This window comes from Paramisgurnus dabryanus, chromosome 5 (genome assembly GCF_030506205.2).
Source record: "Paramisgurnus dabryanus chromosome 5, PD_genome_1.1, whole genome shotgun sequence".
Taxonomy (NCBI): Eukaryota; Metazoa; Chordata; class Actinopteri; order Cypriniformes; family Cobitidae; genus Paramisgurnus; species Paramisgurnus dabryanus.
The window spans coordinates 17,727,754-17,747,876 of NC_133341.1; the positions used below are offsets into that span (position 1 = coordinate 17,727,754).

A 20,123-nucleotide genomic window follows, 5' to 3' on the forward strand; every position below is an offset into this window, starting at 1 on the left:
TTAGAAATTAATATCATGCACTGTACAACATTTCAGTGTGTTGTGAAATGTTTTTATATAATTGTGTTTTTATTACCACTTCATATTAATGAAACTTTTTTCTTAGTAAAGTTCATTTTTATTGGACAGAAAACTTGTCAATGAAATAACAAAAGCAATATTACTGACTGAAAACACGTGACCATGTCTAAGGTTTTGGCTCTGAGGTCTTTGTAACAAACTAAACTTGTAAGGTAGTCTAAAGGTTGCACAGCATTTAAAATATATAAACTAATAAAAAATTAGATGTGTTGAGAACACTTTCCTGGCAAACATGTTTAGAGGCAATGCAAAACATTACAGCGTACAAAAAAAGACATTTAACAGTGTATTTTTTTGTGTGTATTCTAAAAAGTAAACATCATGTTTATATGCAAAAACACTTAACTTACAGCATGTAAGTGTATGCTAAATTAACTTACTGCAGTTCAATGCTGAAATGAAGAGCTGGCTCAGTATAGTATATTTTAAACATCACATAAACCAGTGGCATTCATTGTAATAAACTGATCAATTATGCAAAAAAACAAAAAAAGACACCCACTTCATAATACCTTGTACTTCGGGATAAAGTGTCCTAGCTGCAATATTGAAATATTTGTAGAAATGTCCTTTTTATTTATGCAGTGATGCTACTGCAGTCCTATGATTTCCTAAATTTAAAATTCCCTACATTTCCTTAGAAGCTTAAACTGGTTCTTATTAGTTGCTACGCTGTGTAATCGAATTGGTCCACTAAGGAAACTCTTGGTCACTTATGATTGCTCACTAGCGCTGCTGCCATGGCCGTTGAGGTGACGATGGATAGACTCCTGGGTACCCAAGTGCTCTGAATCCTCTGTGTTGGCATGTGAGGGGTCAGATGTTGTTTCGGGGGACCCCCAACTGTCCTGCTGATGAAAGGCCTCACAAAGTGGCAACTCAACACCATCCCACTGTCCACAACTAGAAACGTTATACACACACATGCACACAAATATGGATATTGTTGAACGGACCAAAGTGTCAATCAGTAAGAGAGACACACACAAACAAACAAGCTTGTAAAATATAAGAAGGTACTGGAAAAGTAAGCAGAAGCAGGGAGAGTGATTGCTAGGTAATGATTGGTAGATGCAGTCACATGATCTTGGGTTACACAAGCCTGTCAGATTGCATTTCTCTTTTGTTTGCCGTCCGTTTGTGTGTATTGAAAAGTGTGTAGAGTCTAATAGAAGGCTTAATAGATAAAGGTGAAAATCTGCAAGCAGCAGAGAATTTAAATGATTCACTTAGCATGCAGAGGCAGAAAATATTTTCTATTTCTGAGGCGAGCAAATAAAAATGGACACTAAAAGTGCTCTCTTTATACTCAGGTTTATTTAAGAAATTTGAAAGTAGTCGCAAAAACTGACAAATACTCTGATACATTTTAGCAGACACTAATGTGACCAAAATAGTTTGAGATGGTTTAATAAGTCACCACAAAGAAACAGTGTAGTGTAATTTTTAACCACTGAGAGAATAACTTTGTATAAAAGTGTAATATTACATTTTGAACTTGACACATGAAAGCTAAAAGATTTTGCCAGTTTACAAACAATTAGTTTAACAGAAATAAAACAATCACGGCATATATATGAAGTATATAGTCAAATTTAAAACAGTTTGATTCTGTTCTTGATTTTAATAAACAATAGGCTCGCAGTAGCATAATTTGAAGTTGGTTTTCTTACACTTATACGGAGTACAATAATTTTAGCACACCATAATCTTTTTTTGTTCCTCTACAAATCCTAAAGTGCTTTAAATATTGCAAAATAGATCCAACATTAATGTGTACATTCCAATTTAAAATTACATTACAAGTAATTTTTGTAAATATTGATTTGCATACGATGTTTATCAGTTACATTGATGCTCTTTAAAGACACGATGTAATCATCAGAAATCTCTGGTCTAGAATTTTATTTAAAACTAATCTCTAAACCAGACATAAATTTAGTGTGACCCAGCCACAACACTACCACTGAGAGTGATGCAGGTCCTGATTGCAAGATCAACGTGAACTTTTTAAGGCACTTTGGGGAAATAGTTACATTTTCTTGTGCAAAACCAGTTGCACTGAAAATGTTGGATAATATTCTTTTCTTTGGTGCTAGATGGATCGCAAATTTTTGCTATAAAGGCATAACCACATAATAAAATGCTAACTTGCTTGTTGTCATAAACGTGACAAGTTAAATAAAATCTTACAAGAATTGTATGTCTTAGTGCATCACATTACTGTGTGAGATAAAAAATACACTCTTTTATTACATTTTATGTAGCTATAGGCTAATGTGCATGAACAAACAATCATTAAGGCACAATGGTATGGTCATGTATATTATGTGCTTGGAGAGTTTAATAAATTGTTAGAAAATGATCTTTTAGTTAAATGACCAATGACTGAATTATAAAAAACTTTGGTTAGGTTAAAATACACTTGCACATTACTGGCTTCATGATTTACTGTGTGTTTTGTCTTTAGATGTACATAATATTCATCACTGTGCATGTTCATGGCATTGTGCAAACAAGGGTAGGCAGGGGTGACTACAAACGCTTGTGGGATCACTGGTCTATTTGTACCTGGAGGAGTAATATTCTTCCTCGAGCTCATACAGGTCAATGGCGATCTCATCACGCAGGGAGATAAGCTTCTTGTCGCACTCTTCCTGCAGCGTGCGCAGCTGCTGGTTGCGGTTACTTATGGCTTCGTTTACAGAGGGGAAGTCATTCAGGATGAGAAACTGCTTTAGGTCTGAAACAAGCTTCATAAGAGACTCTCCAGCACGTACCTAATGAAAAAACACATTAAAATAACTTGAATTGTCAGTCAAAATTTGAATACTAAAATAAGAACTGCTTTTTCTGTACCCCTTAAACCTTTTTAAAGATATTAAACCTTAGACAAAACAAACCCAGAGACAAAAACAGACTTAAATATACATACTGTCCTCTTGCATCATTCACTCCTACAGTATGTATATTCTTGTCAAAATGTTTTTGCCTGTATTACATAGTATTTAGGTTTAAATGCTAGTTCACGTGCGTGTGGTTATTAAAGGGATAGTTTACCCCAAAATGACAATTTTCATTATAAATCACTTACCCCGGTGTCAAACCACAAAGTCCTCCGATTGTCCTCAGAACACACTGACTAAGGTGTCTGTCCCATTGACTTTAGTTTGTTTCACAATCCCTTTCCCCAGAAATGAATGAAAGACATCGCCAAAAAAGGTCCATGCTCCATCAGTTCAATAATAATATTATAAAGGGACAAGAACACTTTCGGGCACAAAGACAGCAAAACAGGATTTTATTCAATAATTTGTTTGCTGTTGACGTTACCTGCTGATGTAGTTGCCAAAATGTTTTCCTTTTATTATTTAAGCCATTATGCAAACATTATAAACGATACTTAAACAGTCCGTATAAATGCACAAATTACTTGCCAGCGTATTCTGTGTACGCTGGCAACTACATCAACAGCATGCACTGTAATCTGCTTATGAACGCACACTGAACAACAAGCAGGAAGACAAGTTTGTATTATTAATGAACTACTGATGAAACATGGGCCTTTTTGCTGATGTATTTCATTTTTTTTCTGTGGAAAAGTATTGTAAAACGAAGCCTCATGGTTTTCATTAAAAAATATGTAGAAATGTGTTCTGAAGACAATCGGAGGACATTGTGGTTTAGGACAACACGGAGGTAAGCGATTTATGATAAAATTGTCAGTTTGGGATGAACTATTCCTTTAATACACTCAAAATATGAGGATTTCCTAAAGCTTTGTGAATGTATATGTTATGTGCTGTGCAATTTATTGGATTAAAAATATAGCGTATATTTGAGTCTCCTTTATATAGAAAAAATGTCTCAATTTGGTATTTTTAGAGAATACACAAAAATCATGTCTGAAGAGGTTTAAATACAATTGTGTTTCTCAAACGTGCCCTCTCAAATCGTGCTGCACATTTTAAGTTTCCTACACACAATTCAGATCATAGAGCACCCAAATGAAGCTGATGTGTTGAATGATAAGGAGCACACCTAAAATAAATGACGCAAAATGTTATCCTTACAATGTTGGCAGCTCGCACATGCATTTCATAGTGGTCCTGCTCAGCTTGTGTTGCCCTGGAGACCTGGGTCTCATCTTCCACCTGAACAGAAAAGAAGACAGGATTACAGATCAACATCTGCAGGATCTTATTGCGATCATTACAAATGTAAAACGCATCCTAACATACCTTTGCAGTTTTGATTATTTCGGTAAAGTTGTCAAGAATTGATCTGATGTCATCTTTCAATCTCTTGTTGTAGTTCTGCAGAAGAGATTCTTTGCTTTGGGGCAGGACTCTTTGTGTGGCCATCTCGATCAGTACTAAATCACGCTTGACTTCGTGCTAAAAGATAAGCAACAAGAAATTATTACTATAATAGCATTATACAAATACTATAATTACTCGTAACGTTATGTGTGCATAATAAACAATCATCCTTGCATTCTAATGTCTTCGCCATTAATCGCTAATTACATTAAAACGTGCTTGCTTATCTGTTTATGTTAGCTGAAAGGCTAACTACTTACCACATTCAAATTAAAAGTAGATAAATGTTAATACAAGTGTAAAAAGCATTTTTTTAGACTTCAAAGAAACGCGATCATCCCGCTTTCTTTCTGTCGCGTACAGATGACGTCACCAACAGGCGTCGCCGTAGTTAAATTACCCACAATCCTTTCCTTCTTCCTTTCCGTCTGATCCAACATGGTGAGTGTTCGATGTTTTTGAGTGGGTAACCTACACTCTTTAAAAATCCTTAGGCATCCTTTTTGTTATGTTGTCTAGGCTTCAGAAATCATCGGTTATGCAAAATAAAGTATCAACGCCTGCCATCTGAACGAAAATTAAGGTCATTTAAAAACATTTAGGTACAAATTTTGAGAACTTCTATCACCCATCTAGTGTCAGTATAGCGGCATGAATACAGCCGCGACACGGAGCGTATTAAGACCTCGAGACGCCTTCGGTTGTTCTTAATAGTACGTATAAGCTGATACTATTTAAGATTTACAAGTGTTTATCATTACAATTTTATGTATCGTGGCTACTAAATGTGAATGCTAACTTGTTAGTGGTCTGACTCTGCTTAGGCCATCCACGAATTACACCGGCCTCTTGGCATTCGTGTAACACAAAAGCGCTGGTATATTTTACACACGTGCAACTGTTCGTTAATGCTGTTATCTTGTTTATTGTAGATACGATGACGTTCGCGTAATATGTGAGATGCTAAATTGTAGCTACGAAGCATGTTGAACTTATTCTACCTTGACCATTTGGGTATTTTGGCTTTTGCAGTGATGTTTTGAATTTCTTCACCTGAAACTTTTGTGTAGAACAAATCTTTCATATCCTGAGCAAGAGCTGATGTTTTGAGGTCTTACTGTGGATAATAAACTTGTACTAAGTAATCCTAAGCCCTCTTCTATGTCTTTTCACAGCCTAAGGGAAAAAAGGCTAAGGGGAAGAAGGTGGCACCTGCCCCTTCAGTGGCCAAGAAACATGAGGCCAAGAAAGTCGTGAACCCCCTGTTTGAGAAAAGGCCCAAGAACTTTGGCATTGGTAAGTAACAACGGGACAACTTAAGTGGTTATAAAACATGTGACCTTTCAAACAAGTGCAGATGATGTTATTAATATTTGCTATCTTAACAACAATGCAGACAATCTTCCACCAAGATCGCTGATGCGCTTATTTTTTTTAAAGAGTTAGCATATTGTTTACAGCAATGTGGGTACTAATAAGAGTCATGTGCTGTATTTGCCTCATAGGTCAGGACATCCAACCGAAGAGGGATCTGACCCGATTCGTGAAATGGCCACGTTATGTTCGTCTGCAGCGCCAGCGGGCCATCCTGTACAAGCGTCTAAAGGTTCCCCCTGCAATCAACCAGTTCACACAGGCTCTGGACCGCCAGACTGGTAAGATATTGGCTTAAATGGGGTGTTTTATTACTTTTTCTGGAGAAACATGGGCAACATTGAAGACATTTGATCGAGTGCAGATGATGTAAAGAATATTTGCTATCTGAGTAGTCGTGCTGACACTTTCCACCAAGATCACTGATGCACTAGCTGCTTTTTTTTACGTGTTTATTGTATTATTGTACTACAGACATTTTTCTGCCTTAACAATATGGTTGGCATCATTTCCAGTTTACATTTTTTTTTCTGCAGCTACTCAGCTCTTCAAGCTGGCTCACAAGTACAGGCCCGAGACCAAGCAAGAGAAGAAACAGAGACTGCTGGCTCGTGCTGAACAGAAGGCTGCTGGAAAGGGAGACGTTCCCACCAAGAGGCCACCAGTCCTCCGTGCAGGTGAGTCGGTTCTGGGATAGTTTTTACCCTAATGAGATTTGTCTTACAAAAAACTTATGATGCTTAAGTGTCTGCTTTTTCATTTTTGACAGTGGTATGTTTTGATATTCACACAACAATACTTCTCTCTGTCAGGTGTCAACACCGTGACTACACTAGTGGAGAGCAAGAAAGCACAGCTAGTGATTATTGCCCATGATGTAGATCCCATTGAGGTGAGACTCTACCCAATCATTTGACACTCCGCAAAGATATTGGCTTATTGCCGGTCTTGCTGTTAATTCATGTGGTTGTCTGCAATGATGCTTTGAATTTCTTCACCTGAAATCATGCTGATGATCAAAAATACGAGCTTTTTAACACTGAGCAACAACCATTCAAAATGCATGGATACTTTTTTTAAAGGAGCATCTTCAGAACTGTTTTTATTGACTGCTAATGTATGTCGTCTTTGTTTGTGTAGCTGGTGGTGTTCTTGCCTGCTCTGTGCCGCAAGATGGGTGTCCCATACTGCATTGTAAAGGGAAAGGCCCGACTAGGCAGACTGGTCCACAGGAAGACCTGCACTTCTGTTGCCATCACACAGACCAACCCGTGAGTGACGCTTTGTACCAGATTTATCGAATGCTTTTCTCTGCTGCACATCTTATAGCAATGATGTCAGAATTTCTTCAACTGAATAACCGTGTGGTTTTATGAGCTTTTTAACCCTGAGCAAACAGATTTGCAGTTACATTTTAAGTCGTTAGTGGTGCCTATGAAGGCTGTGTGGATTACATTGTGTTTCTTTCATCTTCAGAGAAGACAAAGCAGCTCTCTCCAAACTGGTGGAGGCCATCAAGACCAACTACAATGACAGATATGAGGAGGTCAGTTTATCAGCCACAGATACATTGTTCTTATTAGTAATGTTTACTGAATATGAGTCCAAGACTGTAATTCATATCAGTTTACCTGTTTTTTATTTTTTTTTAGTTTTTTTGGTAAAGGTAATCTTATTTTTCTCTTATTTTCTTAGATCCGTCGTCACTGGGGAGGTAACATCCTGGGTCCCAAGTCTACTGCTCGCATTGCTAAACTCGAGAAAGCAAAAGCCAAGGAGTTGGCAACTAAATTGGGTTGAGTTCTTACAATCTTGTTTAAATAAAAAAACCCACACAAAATTTCCTGGAGTTTTGACTTTTCTATTCTTGGCTTCATTATGACATACTTGAATTAACATTATCAGACTGAAGAGGAGGGTATTACCAGCTGTCTAAGAATTTGAATTAAAGCAGATGTGTTTACCATTACTCAGACACCCTACTAGTACTTTCATTATATTCAGTCGGAGGCCAACATAAGATTTTTCATAAATAGCTTGACTTAAATTGTCTCTACTGTGTAAATGTACCTCAAATTTAAAAGTTAATTCAAGGTTTGTGTAGGAGTTGTAGGTGGTTTGTGAGTTGGAAAAACGATAATAAATTAAAATTTAAAAACTTTCAGGAAAGGATATAAGGATATTAGTTAAATCGGCATGTCATGTGATCTTTACAATATCAGAAACTGAGAAATCATGCAAAATGAAGATGAAAGCCTAGTAACTGGTAATACCAATGTAAAATACTACTGAAAAGCTTTTAAGTGGATGAAAAATGTTTTGAATGTGCTATTTTAGTTTTTGAAATGTTAACCTAAAATTTCAGGAGGTACTTCAAGTAAATCATTTAGGTTAAGGTGGTTCGGCTGACAAGTTTAAAAATCCCTGCTAGTTCAATCACAAATGACAACAAAGTGATGAGTTGAGTAATTTATTTTAAACTGTATAAATAAAGGCACAGTACTATAATGGTTACAATGATATACGCTTGATGAACTTTGCGTACCACATGTAGGAAGTAGCAGCACACAGACCATACCTAGGAAGAAAAGCATAAACAAAATATAAAAATTGTTTCTTAAAGGCATGAAACATATTTTAAATGAGTTTAATTTAACGTACCATGTGATGACATACTGCATGTGTTCATTTCTCAAGGTCACTCTTGTCTGCCCTCCTATAGGTCCACCAGGTATTGTGCTATCTAAAAAAAAAGGTAAAGCAACTAGTAAAGTAGTAGTAATCCCATGATTGCTTTGTAAAACTGAGTAGCTCTTACCAAATACAGCATCAATGAAGATCTCCTCAGCACCGGTGGCCTGTGCCATGGCCTCAAGATCACGATAATGCCACTTATTTCCTGCCATGTTGTTTTGGGGGACAAATGGTTTCCTCTGCTCAGTTAAACGCACAATGCCAACAAGGTCCACCTCCTCATTAACCTTTTAAAAGAAGATTGTAAGGGTAACAAAAAATCAAGTTTGAATTGCATAAACAATGCTTTGTGTTTATGCGTAGTACAAGTGATCCTCAAAAATTTTAGTATGATCCAACCTCTTTGTAGCCCACCCCAAAGACAATTAATGGAATAAATCAATCTTAAACATATATTAATTGAACAAAAATATTACATTTTATTGTGTATGTTTTTTTCTGCTGCCCCCCCAGTTTGAGAACCACTTGGGTAAGGTGTCTATTGTAGAAGGAGTGTAATAAGAGATTGTAATACCTGGCCCTTCATCCTGGTTTCTGGCCTGATCTTATTTTTGGGGACATAACCTCTATTCACTAAGATGGTGATCCTAAGGAATGAAATGCATACAAAAAAGCAGAATGTTAGTAGACCAAGCCATGTTAGAAAACAGCAAGTATAAGAGATTAAGGGGCGGTTTTCCAGACAGGGATTAGACTAGTCCTAGACTAAAATAAATGTAAGAGCTGTCCAAACTGAAAAAAACTTGCACTGACATATCTTAAAATACATCAGTGCCCTTTGTATTGCCTCAAAATTCACACAAGTAATGTTTTTAGTAAGGCATGTTTGTTAAAACTATTTATATTTCCTAATTAAACTAAGGCCTAGTCCTGTTTAAAGCTAAACCCTGTCCGGGAAACCACCCCTAAAACTAAGCTGTGTGTTTTTTGTTTATACCCCAGATCAGTACAATATAATGGTGTGATAACATTCGCTCCACTCTCCCCGCTGGAGGAAATCCTGCCTGCCTCTCGGGCCTCTCTCTCAGGATCCACAGGTGAGCGGGGCAAAATGTACAGCTCTTTGGAGTGATCAAAGCGTCCACGCACCTTCACTCGCCTGTACTCTAGCTGCTTAATTTCCATGGGACTGTCTCACAAGTAGATTACATCACCATATTATTGTTAATAATATAACACTTCACAATATTGCATCATTACATTATAAAGTGTGGCACACAAACATGGAAGCTTACTCTGCAGGGAGTGGAATGGGCTCTGAAGTTGTCAGGCTCTGAAGTTCACGGATCAGCTCCAACTTCCACTTTCTGCGTTTCAGCTATAAAATAAAACGAAAGGCTTTTCACAAATATAGTTATTGTTGTTTTAGGAATGACCAGTCAAATAAACACCATGCCTGTACCTGCCATGTTCCAAGGCAAAATGTAGTGCCAGGTATCAACAAGAGAAACCACTTCAAAAAGGAGTTGTCATTCCCTGTGCCAGCAACAGTAGAACTTGACTGTCTACTAAAACCAGCTAGTTGACCTGCAAACCAACATGCAAAATTAGAAAAGTATATTTTGTTCTGTATTTTTCTAATCAAGAATATAAGAAATGCGGTGCTTATAACCATTCTTACCATTCTCACGTTTAATTAAACCTGGTCGTGTCACGAACAGAGACCTTTTGGGTGATATGAGAGTCTGTAAGAAAACAAATGTTTACAATTATCTGTCAAAAATAAGTAACACACGTTTTTATAATACATTTTTATTTCCTATAATAAATATTTATTGTATATGTATATTGTAGAGCAGCAAAACAACTTTATGAAAGCTTTCTTGCACATAAGCATTTAACTCCGTTTAATTAATTCAATATTTAAATGAACTTACGCTTCCTCGAATGACCCTAAGTGAGTTATTGGAGTACATCAACAATAATCTTAAACTGTTCATGGTTGTTAAATTTTCAGCCACAAAAATTGCTGTCAGGTCAACTACATAACATGCCGTGTGCTTTCAGGGGAATGTTTTCACTGTAACTATTTCCGGGTATAATGAACGGTCCTGCGCATGCGCGATTTTACACACACACGTGCAATGTGTTTCTGAATGTGGAGCACATCTGACAATATAATTTGCTGTTGTTATTCAGTGTACATTTAAAATCGTTAGATCGGTTCTTTATTTATGTGTGGTGAAATTATGTTGTATAGACTTTTATAGTACTAAAACTTCAACTGATGAAATACATATAACTTACCAGATCGCTGGAGTAGTACTGACGCTGAGGTAACGTTACGTGTTAAATTAATTTCATATTTTTTATTGAATGTATTTGTTACAGACTTATTTGTTTTTGTGATTACCAAATAAATATACTTAATAAGTACTTTGTTCAAAGGTTTATATACTAATATGCTGTTCTTTGCATCTTACATGTCACAAATCTATGTCTTCTTCCGTGTGTATTTATTTATTTTTAATAGGAAATATGGCCAGCCTTGCTGCAAAGTATGACTACCTGGAGAAGTTGACACGTAAAGTGTGTGTATCCCATAAACCGGAGTTAAAGAATACACCTTATGGTAAAGTTCTGTTTTGTCATTGATTAGATACAGAATAGACACTTATTTGGAAATAAAGTTGCTTTTAACATTCAGGCAACTTTTTGTATGTCAGTGGTTCTCAAACTGGGGGCCGCGAGATGGTGCCAGGGGGGCCCCAGTTTTATCACATTTTATAAAATACATTAATTTATCATGAATTCTGTGTAATTAAACCTAAAAAATAAGGATACTAACCAAAATCACTACTTTGTATAATTAAATGTTTTTTTTTAAATGTTGAATTTTTTTCAAGTTTTTTTGTCATAAATTTTCATTGGGGGGCCGCGAAAGAGTGTGCCGTACACAAGGGGGGCCGCACACTAAAAAGTTTGAGAACCACTGTTGTATGTCATTCAGTTAGTATTTTTTAAATCCAATAAATTAACAAACAGGGGAACATTAAAGCTATGCTAATCTCTTTTTAGTTCCCTTCCGAAGCAATAAGGGAAATGATGGTGCTCCTCCTAAGAAAAAGAGCAAGCAAAAGCCAACAAAAGGAGATAAACACGCAAACAAACAGAAACCAGTCCAAAAAACTACTCCTGCAGCTCTTCCAACTCCAATAAAAACCGATCTGAAAGGAACTTCTGTGACACAAAAGAAGCCTGCAGGTAAAGAGCAGTTTGGGAATAGAGCATATACGTTCATCCAGAATGCCTCATTTCTGCTGAATGTTAACACATTTTAACTGAACCATCCATTTTTAGGTGGAAAGTCACAGGAATTCAATGCTGTAGATATTCTTCGTCTCAGGCTTCACCAGAAGATTAAGGAGTCTCGTGGGCAGGTACATAGTTACAGTTTATTACAAGACCAAAAATGTTACAATTCCACACGGACAAAAGTCAGCAACTTTAATTCAAAAGTTTCTTAAGCAAAGCATTGGATTGGAAAAGACTTAAAGGAGCTGTTTCCCGGACTTGTCCTAGACTAAAATAAATGTAAGAGACATCCAAACTGAAATCAACTTGCACTGTTTTGCCCATTGTTTTGCCTCAAAATGCAGTAATGTTTTTTTAGTAAGGCATGTTTGTTAAAACTAGTTATTTTCCAGGCCTAGTCCTGGTTTAAGATAATCCCTGTCCGGAAACCACCCCAAAAAGTTGACTGACATTAGGGGAAATTAAATATGTTTAATATGAATTTTACGTCTGATGTTTATTAGGGCCCCGCTAAGGATCCATCCTCAGAAGAGGTAAGGAAGAAACGGGAAAGACGAAAGCAAGAAAGGGAGCGTCGGAAGAGAAAAAGGAAAGAGTTTAGGATGAAAAAGTTAGCAGAGAGTGCAGCTTCACAGACAGAACAGGAGGACATAAAAACCGAAATGCCAGAACCCAAGCCTGACTCTACATTAAGCAAACCTTGTAAAAAAGAAACAAGTTCCCTAGTTTTCAACAAGGTGGAGGTTGGGGAAGCATATGTGGACAAAGGAACAAAGCTCATGCAGAAGAAACAGAAAAAAAGGGTTAAAGGAACTCTTACTCCACTGACCGGGAAAAACTTCAAGCAACTTTTAACACGTGTTGAAGCGAGGAAGGCTCACCTGGAGCAACTTAGAGAAAAAGATGAAGGCAAAGCAAAAAAAGAGGAAGAGAAGATGAGGTGGACCAATGTTCTCTACAAAGCTGAGGGTATGAAGATCAAAGACAATGAGGACCTCTTGCGCGCATCGCTGAAGAGGAAGGAGAAGATGAAAGCTCAGAGGAAAAAGAAATGGGCAGAGAGGAGCCAGCAAGTGGTGGAGAAGATGCAAAAGAGACAAGACAAGAGGCAAAAGAATATTCAGAAACGCAAACATGCCAAGATTGATAAACGCAAACAGAAGGCAAAGAAGAAAGGCCGCGTGCTGCCCGATGATCTAAAGATGAGTAGACAGAAAACATAAAGCAGCTAAAAATTAGGAAAACATGTTAATGGCCATGGCAACCTCAGCTCATGAAAATGTAAAGACTTTGCTTGTGGAATACCTTCGTGTGATATTTAGGCCTGAAAGAGACTCCTACAAAACAATATCTTGCACCTACTTCACCTGCATAAAATTTCTTTGTGAATAAATGTTGTCTTCTTTTTTAAGATGTCAGCTTTATAAAGAGCTTTTTGTGTCCACATTTTGTGTTTTTTTTTTCTTACTACTTATGCATTTAAACGTGTTTTTCTTATCTTTTGATCTAAAAGTTGTGCAAACTACTACTATGTATATTGTTTATGTAACTGTTTGCGTTAGCATGCAAGCACTATCCGCTGAGTCCTCCCACACCGGAAGTAGTCTTACAAAATAAAAGACATGTTTGAGTTGTGCTTCATGTGTCGTCAAAGTACCGCGAGACAAATTCGAGAGCACTGCTTTCGAATCCCTCTCGTGGTATTTCGATGTCATAGGTTGATCATGAAGTCGAAAACAATTTCATGTAGTCAGGGGGAGGAATCCAGGGCACAGGTTCCTCCTCACACACGGGAAGACGTCTTTTGAATTTAAAAGGTTTGACTGAAAAGCGGAGTTTTGGTGCATTTATGTTTTGCGTAAATCGTTAGGGGATAACATGACATTTAACAGTATTTGCTTGTATATCCAATCCATCGCAACTGTCATGTCACCGAATTATTGACAGGAGGGCATTCAAATGCAAGAAGTGTGTTGTCAACTAATACGTTGCTGATTTACGGCTTTGGCTGAGTCGTTGGTGTAAAGGTTAAGGTGTTTTCGGGTAACTGGAATGTGGAAGGGACCGGTGGTAAATAGATCTTCAGTTTTGTTTAGATTTTTAATCCCACGTTTTTACGACAAGGTAAATGTGTGTATTTCACATTCAATTTATAATACAGATCCTACACAGATTTCTGCTTGACCATATTGCAGTTGCGATGTTTAATTTATGTTGTCTTTATGCAGGCTATTATGTCTCGCAAGCTGCACGCACGGAGGATTGAAGGCATTGACAAAAATATATGGTAATTGGGTTTTATAGCAAAATGTTAAGTGAACATGTTGAAAGAAAATGGTTAGATCACGGTGGCAATGTTTGAATAAAAATTCCTTTAATGTACATTGTGTACTGTCAATTGTTTACCATTTGTAAGTCGCTGCTAAATGTAAAAAGTCAAATTGCTTTATTTTGTGGTAATGAGATAATTGTACCAGAAATATTAACCAATAGCATTGTGATAAATGTACTTAATATTTATTTCAGTAGATATTCTAGTAAATGTTTGCGTGAATTCTATTCTTCATTTCACAATCTAAGGGTCAAAGTGTCAAGCAAAAGAACTCAATGATTTGACGCTTAACGCTAAACTTTTGAGTTATTTTTTAATTTTTGGTAGGGTGGAATTTAGTCAGATGGCTGCTGAATATAAGGTAGTGAACCTGGGACAGGGATTTCCAGATTTCTCCCCACCTGGTTTTATTCAAGAGGCCTTCTCCAAAGCTGTGAATGGAGGAGTCCCCATGCACCAGTACACACGTGGTTTTGTAAGAGAGTTAAACTACAAGTTTGTCCTTTGCTTAAGCTTTGATTGGGAAATGCATTGTGTTTTCAAATGCATGATATAATAGCAAACTAAAGCTTTGATTCATGATCTTACGTGGCTGACATACAGGGCCATCCACCTCTTGTGAAGATCCTGGCCAAGTTCTTCAGTAGGATTATTGGCCGAGAAATTGACCCAATGGAGGATGTCCTAGTAACAGTAGGGGCATATCAGGCTCTTTTTTGCACATTCCAGGCTCTTATTGATGAGGGTGATGAGGTAAAGTTATATCAAGGCACTTTTAATGTCCGAAAAGTGAAATTGTTTTTTAGAGAATAACAATATAAGACTGTCCGTCTTATATCTGCTTATGATGCTATTTATGTGTTTGTTATGTGTTGGCCTTATCTCATTTTCTAAACAGGTGATTATAGTGGAGCCTTTCTTTGACTGTTATCAACCAATGGTAAAGATGGCAGGAGGAACACCTGTCTATGTGCCTCTCAAACCCGTATGTATCATTTGATTAGATCAGTTTGAGCTGATGTTACAATGTTTATTTTGAATAATGATTGCTGTGTATTCACAGAGAGAAGGCTGTGGTCCAACTATGTCTAGTGCACAATGGGTATTGTCTCCTGAAGAGTTGGCTAGTAAATGTACTCCTCGTACCAAGGCCATTGTCATAAACACTCCTAATAACCCAATTGGCAAGGTGAGATGACCACCAACAAATGAAGAACAGCTTTATATATAAACTTGAACATAATATTCATATTCAAGTGAATCTCACCAAAACATTGTCATATTTTACTTAAATAAGACAATAAAAAATAATAAAATAAGCAAAAGACACTAAACACCACCTCTGTCTAAAAATGCATCTGGCACTTTTATTTAAAGCGACTTGCAGTGCATCAAGGTATACATTTATATAAATATATTTGTTCTCTGGAAATCGGACCCATTACCTTTGCGGTGCTAATGCAACACTACCAATTAAGTTACAGGAGTTTTAGTTTAATTTCTTTTAGATTTTGGAGTGAAATATGATAATTTCTTTGTGAGATTCACTTAATGATATAGGTCAATAATCTATAATATCTTTTAAGGTCAGTGGGTAACATTTGATAACTACTGTATATGTTTAGCCAACTACTGCTCAGCTGTGTTTTTTTGCAGGTGTATCTGCGGGAGGAACTTCAGATGATTGCTGACCTATGCATTAAGCATGATATAATTTGTATCAGTGATGAGGTGTACGAGTGGCTCACATATGATGGAACTAAACATGTGAAGATCGGTAAGAGCCAAACGAGTACATACCAATGAATTCAAGTTTTTGAAGGGGAGTTTTTGAAACTAATAGAAGTTTTTTGGTAGCAAGTCTGCCAGGTATGTGGGAACGTACTGTCACCATTGGAAGTGCTGGCAAAACCTTCAGTGCCACAGGGTGGAAGGTGAGTTGGTCAGATTCTTAAGGTTTTGAATGAAAAAAAATTAAAACAGGCAAAGCTCTGGTAACAAGTAGGCCCACACTACGTTTATGCCTGCAAAACTTGGTAAAAAAAAATAAACATTGCTGAAACTTTATTAAGAGTGCGGTATTTGCATTTTCACTTATACATCTTACCACATTTTATCTATAACTCTTAATTTAGCAAATTTCCCTCCTAAATCGGCAAAGAAATGCTATTAAATGAGCAGTTATCATCTAGGCTGAGTGTCAGCTCTGTATTAATGTGTTCTTTCATGATTTCCATTAAGGCTGTGCGATATTGAAGTAAATATATGCATGCTAAATAATGAGATATTTTATATGCAATATGAAATGTATTTGTATAAAATAAATTTAAATTGAATACAAATATATTTTATAAAAAATTGATATAACCAACATACATTTCATATTTTAGGGAAAAGAAAGGATTAAAATAACTTTTGAAAGTGATACAGTAAAAGTAATGTTTGTATTTTTACATTGTAAACTATCAAAAATAGCTTAAATATTAAAAAAACACTTTAGTTGCACATGCAAGATACTATAATATCCGCATTTGATCTAAAACTTAGACAAAATGTTACTTTTTTAAGTATTCAAATTAAATGTATTACATTTATTGCAAACCATTGGAATGTGCATACCCCGTAATTATTTATTTTAATTTTTTCAATATATTGCACAGCCTTAATTGCTGTTTTAGTTTTTAGAAATAAAGTAGTTTCAATAGTTTATTTTAGATGGGTTGTTGCAGTGAATGACAAAAACACTCTTTTACATTTGGGGAATGCAATTAAACTCATTTAATTCATACAATTACAATGAAAATATCAACTAAATATAAACTCTTCTAATTGAGAACTTTTTTCTTTTTGTATTTCTTCATGGTTTTTTAGCATATTTCTATTAAAAGATATTTTGGTGGGTCCTGAGATTATCCCTGTCATGGAATGAAAAGTTTGGGAACTCCTGATTTAGATGCTTTTTAATTAAGGCATTTATTTACCTTATTGTTTTAATTTAGGTTGGTTGGGCAATAGGATCAGGCCGTGTCCTGAAGCACCTGAAAACCGTCCATCAGAACTCAGTATATCATTGTGCTACGGCTGCTCAGGTAAAACATTAGACTTTTATTTTGGGGGTCAAGTGTGTGTCAATCTCAATGGTCTTACATTGTTTGCTGTTGTTCTGAAGGAGGCTGTAGCAGTAGGTTTTCTCAAGGAATTTGATGTGTTTGGAACAGAGGACAGTTACTTCCACCAGCTACCCGCTGGTCTTCATGAAAAGCGTCTCAGGTTGGCAAACTGTCTGAAGAGTGTTGGCTTGAAACCCATCATGCCCCAGGGAGGATACTTCATGATTGCAGATATCTCAGATATTAGTAAGTTACACACAAAAGCAGTAAGACAAAATATAACTTGTATAAAAGAGACAAAATGGGAAATAAATGAGAAAAAACTGAAAACATTGATTTGCCCCAAAAATATAAATGTGTGTATGTCAAGGATTATCTGATACAACATGATTTTAATAACATAAAAAGATTTGCATTATGTAAGACAGCACCTTACAAAACGATAAAGTATTCTTATATTTGCTTTTTTTAGAGGTTAACCTTACTGATCCTGATACTAAAGATGAACCATATGACTACAGATTTGTTAAATGGCTCATAAAAGAAAAGGTAAGTAAAGGTATGGGTTTTTAAGAATGGATCCTATGAATGGATGCATCTATGAATTAAACACTTTTAATTTAAACATTGAGTAAAAAAATATTCTTAATTTCTGCAATAGGGACTGGCTACTATTCCGGTGTCTGCATTCTTTAGCCCAGAACACAGAGAAAATTTCCAGAAATACATCAGATTTTGCTTTGTAAAGGTATTTTGCAAACACTACACAATATAGGACACAAATATTCTTGCACTAATACATGATTTAATGTGATTCAACTCACTTAACACATATAGGGGTGGTTTTTCTGACATGTAATTTTTATTCCTAGACTAAAATGCATGTTTAAGCTGGCCCAATTAAAAAATATCTTAACGTACATCAGTGCCATTGTTATTTTTCAAAATGCACATCAGTAAAGATTTTGTAAGGTATGTTTGTAAAAACTGCTTAAATGTCCTAATAGAACTAAGGGGTAGTCCTAGCTTAATCTAAACCTTGTTCAGTAAACTGCCCCCTTATTGCATAGTTATTAGGGTTAGTGGATTAAAATGATTAATTTCAATAACTAGATGCATAACATTACAATAGTGAAGTCGTTGTAATCTCTTGTTTAAATCAAACTGTTTCAAGCCAACTGTTTTATTAATGTTCATCTGTTGACATTACAGGAGGACTCAACACTAAAAGCAGCAGAGGATATCCTAAGACAGTGGAGTGACAGCAAATAAATACACTCAAAGTCCTGACAGTAAATTTCTTGCACAGACAATCTGAGCCACATCAGAATGTAATACGTTTACATATCCCTATTTTTGAACAATGTGCAATGTTAACTGGATGATGTTTTGTTGAGAGTTGTTCATGAGAGCCATGTTTGTGCTAAGACATTAAACTGTCAACTGTTCTTCTCCAGGTCCTGCACAGATCTTTTCAGTGCCACTGTGACTGTGAAGCTTGAGGATGTATTATAAAATAAGAGTTGTGGGATATTGGTGGGTAATTTTTAAATGCTAAAAGGTTTAACCTCCTAAGACCCAAGCTTTGGTTTGTCTAGCTATTTTGGGGTTCGGAAGAACCAAAAAATATATTAAACAAAAAATATATATTTTTTACATGAAGCAGTGTAATTGTCCATGTTTGTATGTTCCAGTTACACAGAATTATGGTGCAAACCACAAAAAAAAGTGATGTGCACGTATGTGGACTTCCAGATTTTAGGAGGTTAAATATTATTTCTTTTTTAATTCCACCATTTCAAAAATTCTTACCAGTTTGAATTCACTCCTCGGACTCAGTAACCCAGCCTAAAAGAGTGTGTTGTGCAAAGAAATGCATAATACAGCACTGACGCTTAATTGACATATAAACAATTGTTGAAACAGCATTGGATGTATTTATCTTTCTTTATAAAGGCCTGATGACCCAGTTTGATCTGCTTTCTTGTAAATGGAATCTGCAGGTTCCCAGCAGTGAAGGTGCCAAACTCACCGCAACCTTAAAAAAACATCAAAGGATGGGGTGAAGGGTTTCTCTAATGCCTTTTAATATAGAACATAACCAAAAACTATATAGACATATATAAATACAATAGTGGTGACGTTAATATAAAAATTAAGTGTACTTTGCCAACATTGCTGCTTTTGAGTCAAAAGCTTTTTTGCAATTTCCCATGTCATACTGTCCAAGACCATGTTGATTTAAAATAATGAAAAAGAAAATCTCTGCATTGTTTGCAGGTTACATGCTACATCTCTGGAATAAAAATGTATACTAAATATATAGTTAAATAGACACTTTGCCTACATAATTAAAATGTATCCTCCCCCAAAAAATAAACATATTATTTATATACAAACAATAAAATATGTGTGCTCATGTGCAAACTGCAGACAAAGGATATAGTTGTAAATAGACAGTGTCTTCAGTATCTGCTGCTTTAAGTGAATAGCTGAAACAGAAGAGCCTGTCAGTGTTAAATATCCTGAAGGAACATCTTCACACTTTTAGTGAAAATACACTCGGTACCATAACCTTAAACCTTACTTTTTTGAGCATGATGGGGTTCAACTGGTAAATAAAAAACTTTCCAAGTAAGTAGAATGATGTGGTAAACCACTAAAAACACGACCTACTTTCTGGAGATTTAAGGGTGCGGGTACACTTTTACCTGCACCCATTTCAACCTTTTCTGTTGAAGTCCACGCACTAGAGAGCTGAAGATTGACAGACCTCATAGTGAGACCGTTAGCAGGTGAACATGGCGATGCAGAACTCTGTTAGGATTCCAATAACTGAGCAAAATTTCAACGATGACATCATTTTTTCTACATTCAATCTTAAATTCTGCAACC

General features: G+C 36.1%; 5 protein-coding genes and 5 non-coding genes across 12 annotated transcripts; 8 read left to right on the plus strand and 2 right to left on the minus strand.

Annotated features, from left to right (window-relative positions):
• Window positions 1-176: 176 nt before the first annotated feature.
• Window positions 177-4,807, minus strand: med22 (mediator complex subunit 22). Of its 3 annotated transcripts, none has more exons than XM_065267184.2 (5): window positions 4,664-4,807; window positions 4,323-4,478; window positions 4,155-4,235; window positions 2,653-2,861; window positions 177-932 (listed from the first exon to the last, which is right to left on the minus strand). In XM_065267184.2, exons 2-5 carry the CDS (start codon window positions 4,443-4,445, stop codon window positions 791-793), a joined length of 555 nt encoding a protein of 184 aa, XP_065123256.1. In that variant the 5' UTR covers window positions 4,446-4,478; window positions 4,664-4,807; the 3' UTR covers window positions 177-790. The 3 variants fall into 3 exon arrangements, with proteins under 3 accessions (XP_065123256.1, XP_065123255.1, XP_065123257.1); XM_065267183.2 differs by having other exon boundaries at window positions 179-984; XM_065267185.2 differs by lacking the exon at window positions 177-932 and having other exon boundaries at window positions 1,380-2,861.
• A 579-nt stretch (window positions 4,808-5,386) lies between these two features.
• rpl7a (ribosomal protein L7a) lies at window positions 5,387-7,617 on the plus strand. The gene is made up of 8 exons (XM_073814802.1): window positions 5,387-5,417; window positions 5,556-5,699; window positions 5,909-6,058; window positions 6,314-6,454; window positions 6,590-6,669; window positions 6,918-7,048; window positions 7,254-7,323; window positions 7,473-7,617. The coding sequence occupies exons 1-8, from the start codon at window positions 5,387-5,389 to the stop codon at window positions 7,575-7,577; spliced, it is 852 nt and encodes a 283-aa protein (XP_073670903.1). The 3' UTR covers window positions 7,578-7,617.
• On the plus strand, window positions 5,430-5,499 carry LOC135748944 (small nucleolar RNA SNORD36). Its single transcript, XR_010532266.1, has one exon. It is a non-coding gene; the product is annotated as a small nucleolar RNA SNORD36 (small nucleolar RNA).
• LOC135748946 (small nucleolar RNA SNORD24) lies at window positions 5,756-5,827 on the plus strand. Its single transcript, XR_010532268.1, has one exon. It is a non-coding gene; the product is annotated as a small nucleolar RNA SNORD24 (small nucleolar RNA).
• Window positions 6,137-6,207, plus strand: LOC135748945 (small nucleolar RNA SNORD24). Its single transcript, XR_010532267.1, has one exon. It is a non-coding gene; the product is annotated as a small nucleolar RNA SNORD24 (small nucleolar RNA).
• LOC135748942 (small nucleolar RNA SNORD36) lies at window positions 6,749-6,825 on the plus strand. Its single transcript, XR_010532264.1, has one exon. It is a non-coding gene; the product is annotated as a small nucleolar RNA SNORD36 (small nucleolar RNA).
• LOC135748943 (small nucleolar RNA SNORD36) lies at window positions 7,104-7,173 on the plus strand. The gene has a single exon (XR_010532265.1). It is a non-coding gene; the product is annotated as a small nucleolar RNA SNORD36 (small nucleolar RNA).
• A 598-nt stretch (window positions 7,618-8,215) lies between the features above and the next one.
• On the minus strand, window positions 8,216-10,567 carry surf1 (SURF1 cytochrome c oxidase assembly factor). Its single transcript, XM_065293425.2, has 9 exons — window positions 10,409-10,567; window positions 10,153-10,216; window positions 9,934-10,058; window positions 9,767-9,849; window positions 9,469-9,660; window positions 9,046-9,118; window positions 8,596-8,758; window positions 8,439-8,520; window positions 8,216-8,355 (listed from the first exon to the last, which is right to left on the minus strand). The coding sequence occupies exons 1-9, from the start codon at window positions 10,469-10,471 to the stop codon at window positions 8,289-8,291; spliced, it is 912 nt and encodes a 303-aa protein (XP_065149497.2). The 5' UTR covers window positions 10,472-10,567; the 3' UTR covers window positions 8,216-8,288.
• A 32-nt stretch (window positions 10,568-10,599) lies between these two features.
• Window positions 10,600-13,230, plus strand: surf6 (surfeit 6). The gene is made up of 5 exons (XM_065267146.2): window positions 10,600-10,807; window positions 11,005-11,103; window positions 11,550-11,735; window positions 11,832-11,911; window positions 12,290-13,230. Exons 2-5 carry the CDS (start codon window positions 11,010-11,012, stop codon window positions 13,007-13,009), a joined length of 1,080 nt encoding a protein of 359 aa, XP_065123218.1. The 5' UTR covers window positions 10,600-10,807; window positions 11,005-11,009; the 3' UTR covers window positions 13,010-13,230.
• A 149-nt stretch (window positions 13,231-13,379) lies between these two features.
• kyat1 (kynurenine aminotransferase 1) lies at window positions 13,380-19,197 on the plus strand. The gene is made up of 13 exons (XM_065267144.2): window positions 13,380-13,910; window positions 14,015-14,073; window positions 14,446-14,593; window positions 14,722-14,871; window positions 15,017-15,103; window positions 15,182-15,307; window positions 15,775-15,895; window positions 15,976-16,052; window positions 17,118-17,207; window positions 17,288-17,474; window positions 17,701-17,777; window positions 17,890-17,976; window positions 18,441-19,197. The coding sequence occupies exons 1-13, from the start codon at window positions 13,839-13,841 to the stop codon at window positions 18,498-18,500; spliced, it is 1,341 nt and encodes a 446-aa protein (XP_065123216.1). The 5' UTR covers window positions 13,380-13,838; the 3' UTR covers window positions 18,501-19,197.
• The last annotated feature ends 926 nt before the right edge of the window (window positions 19,198-20,123 follow it).

Coding starts and splice junctions, on each gene's coding strand:
- med22 (XM_065267183.2), bottom strand. CDS start 4,445: ATGGCCACACAAAGAGTCCTGCCCCAAAGCAAAGAATCTCTTCTGCAG. Junction 2,862..4,154: donor ATGTGCGAGCTGCCAACATT/GTAAGGATAACA, acceptor TTTTTTCATTAG/GTACGTGCTGGAGAGTCTCT. Junction 985..2,652: donor GAAGAATATTACTCCTCCAG/GTACAAATAGAC, acceptor TAACGTTTCTAG/TTGTGGACAGTGGGATGGTG.
- surf1 (XM_065293425.2), bottom strand. CDS start 10,471: ATGAACAGTTTAAGATTATTGTTGATGTACTCCAATAACTCACTTAGG. Junction 10,217..10,408: donor TTAGGGTCATTCGAGGAAGC/GTAAGTTCATTT, acceptor GTTTTCTTACAG/ACTCTCATATCACCCAAAAG. Junction 9,850..9,933: donor TTTGCCTTGGAACATGGCAG/GTACAGGCATGG, acceptor TTTATTTTATAG/CTGAAACGCAGAAAGTGGAA.
- kyat1 (XM_065267144.2), top strand. CDS start 13,839: ATGTGGAAGGGACCGGTGGTAAATAGATCTTCAGTTTTGTTTAGATTT. Junction 17,208..17,287: donor ATTGTGCTACGGCTGCTCAG/GTAAAACATTAG, acceptor GTTGTTCTGAAG/GAGGCTGTAGCAGTAGGTTT. Junction 17,475..17,700: donor TGCAGATATCTCAGATATTA/GTAAGTTACACA, acceptor TGCTTTTTTTAG/AGGTTAACCTTACTGATCCT.
- rpl7a (XM_073814802.1), top strand. CDS start 5,387: ATGTTGAACTTATTCTACCTTGACCATTTGG. Junction 7,049..7,253: donor GCCATCACACAGACCAACCC/GTGAGTGACGCT, acceptor TTTCATCTTCAG/AGAAGACAAAGCAGCTCTCT. Junction 7,324..7,472: donor ACAATGACAGATATGAGGAG/GTCAGTTTATCA, acceptor TTATTTTCTTAG/ATCCGTCGTCACTGGGGAGG.
- surf6 (XM_065267146.2), top strand. CDS start 11,010: ATGGCCAGCCTTGCTGCAAAGTATGACTACCTGGAGAAGTTGACACGT. Junction 11,736..11,831: donor GACACAAAAGAAGCCTGCAG/GTAAAGAGCAGT, acceptor ATCCATTTTTAG/GTGGAAAGTCACAGGAATTC. Junction 11,912..12,289: donor TTAAGGAGTCTCGTGGGCAG/GTACATAGTTAC, acceptor GATGTTTATTAG/GGCCCCGCTAAGGATCCATC.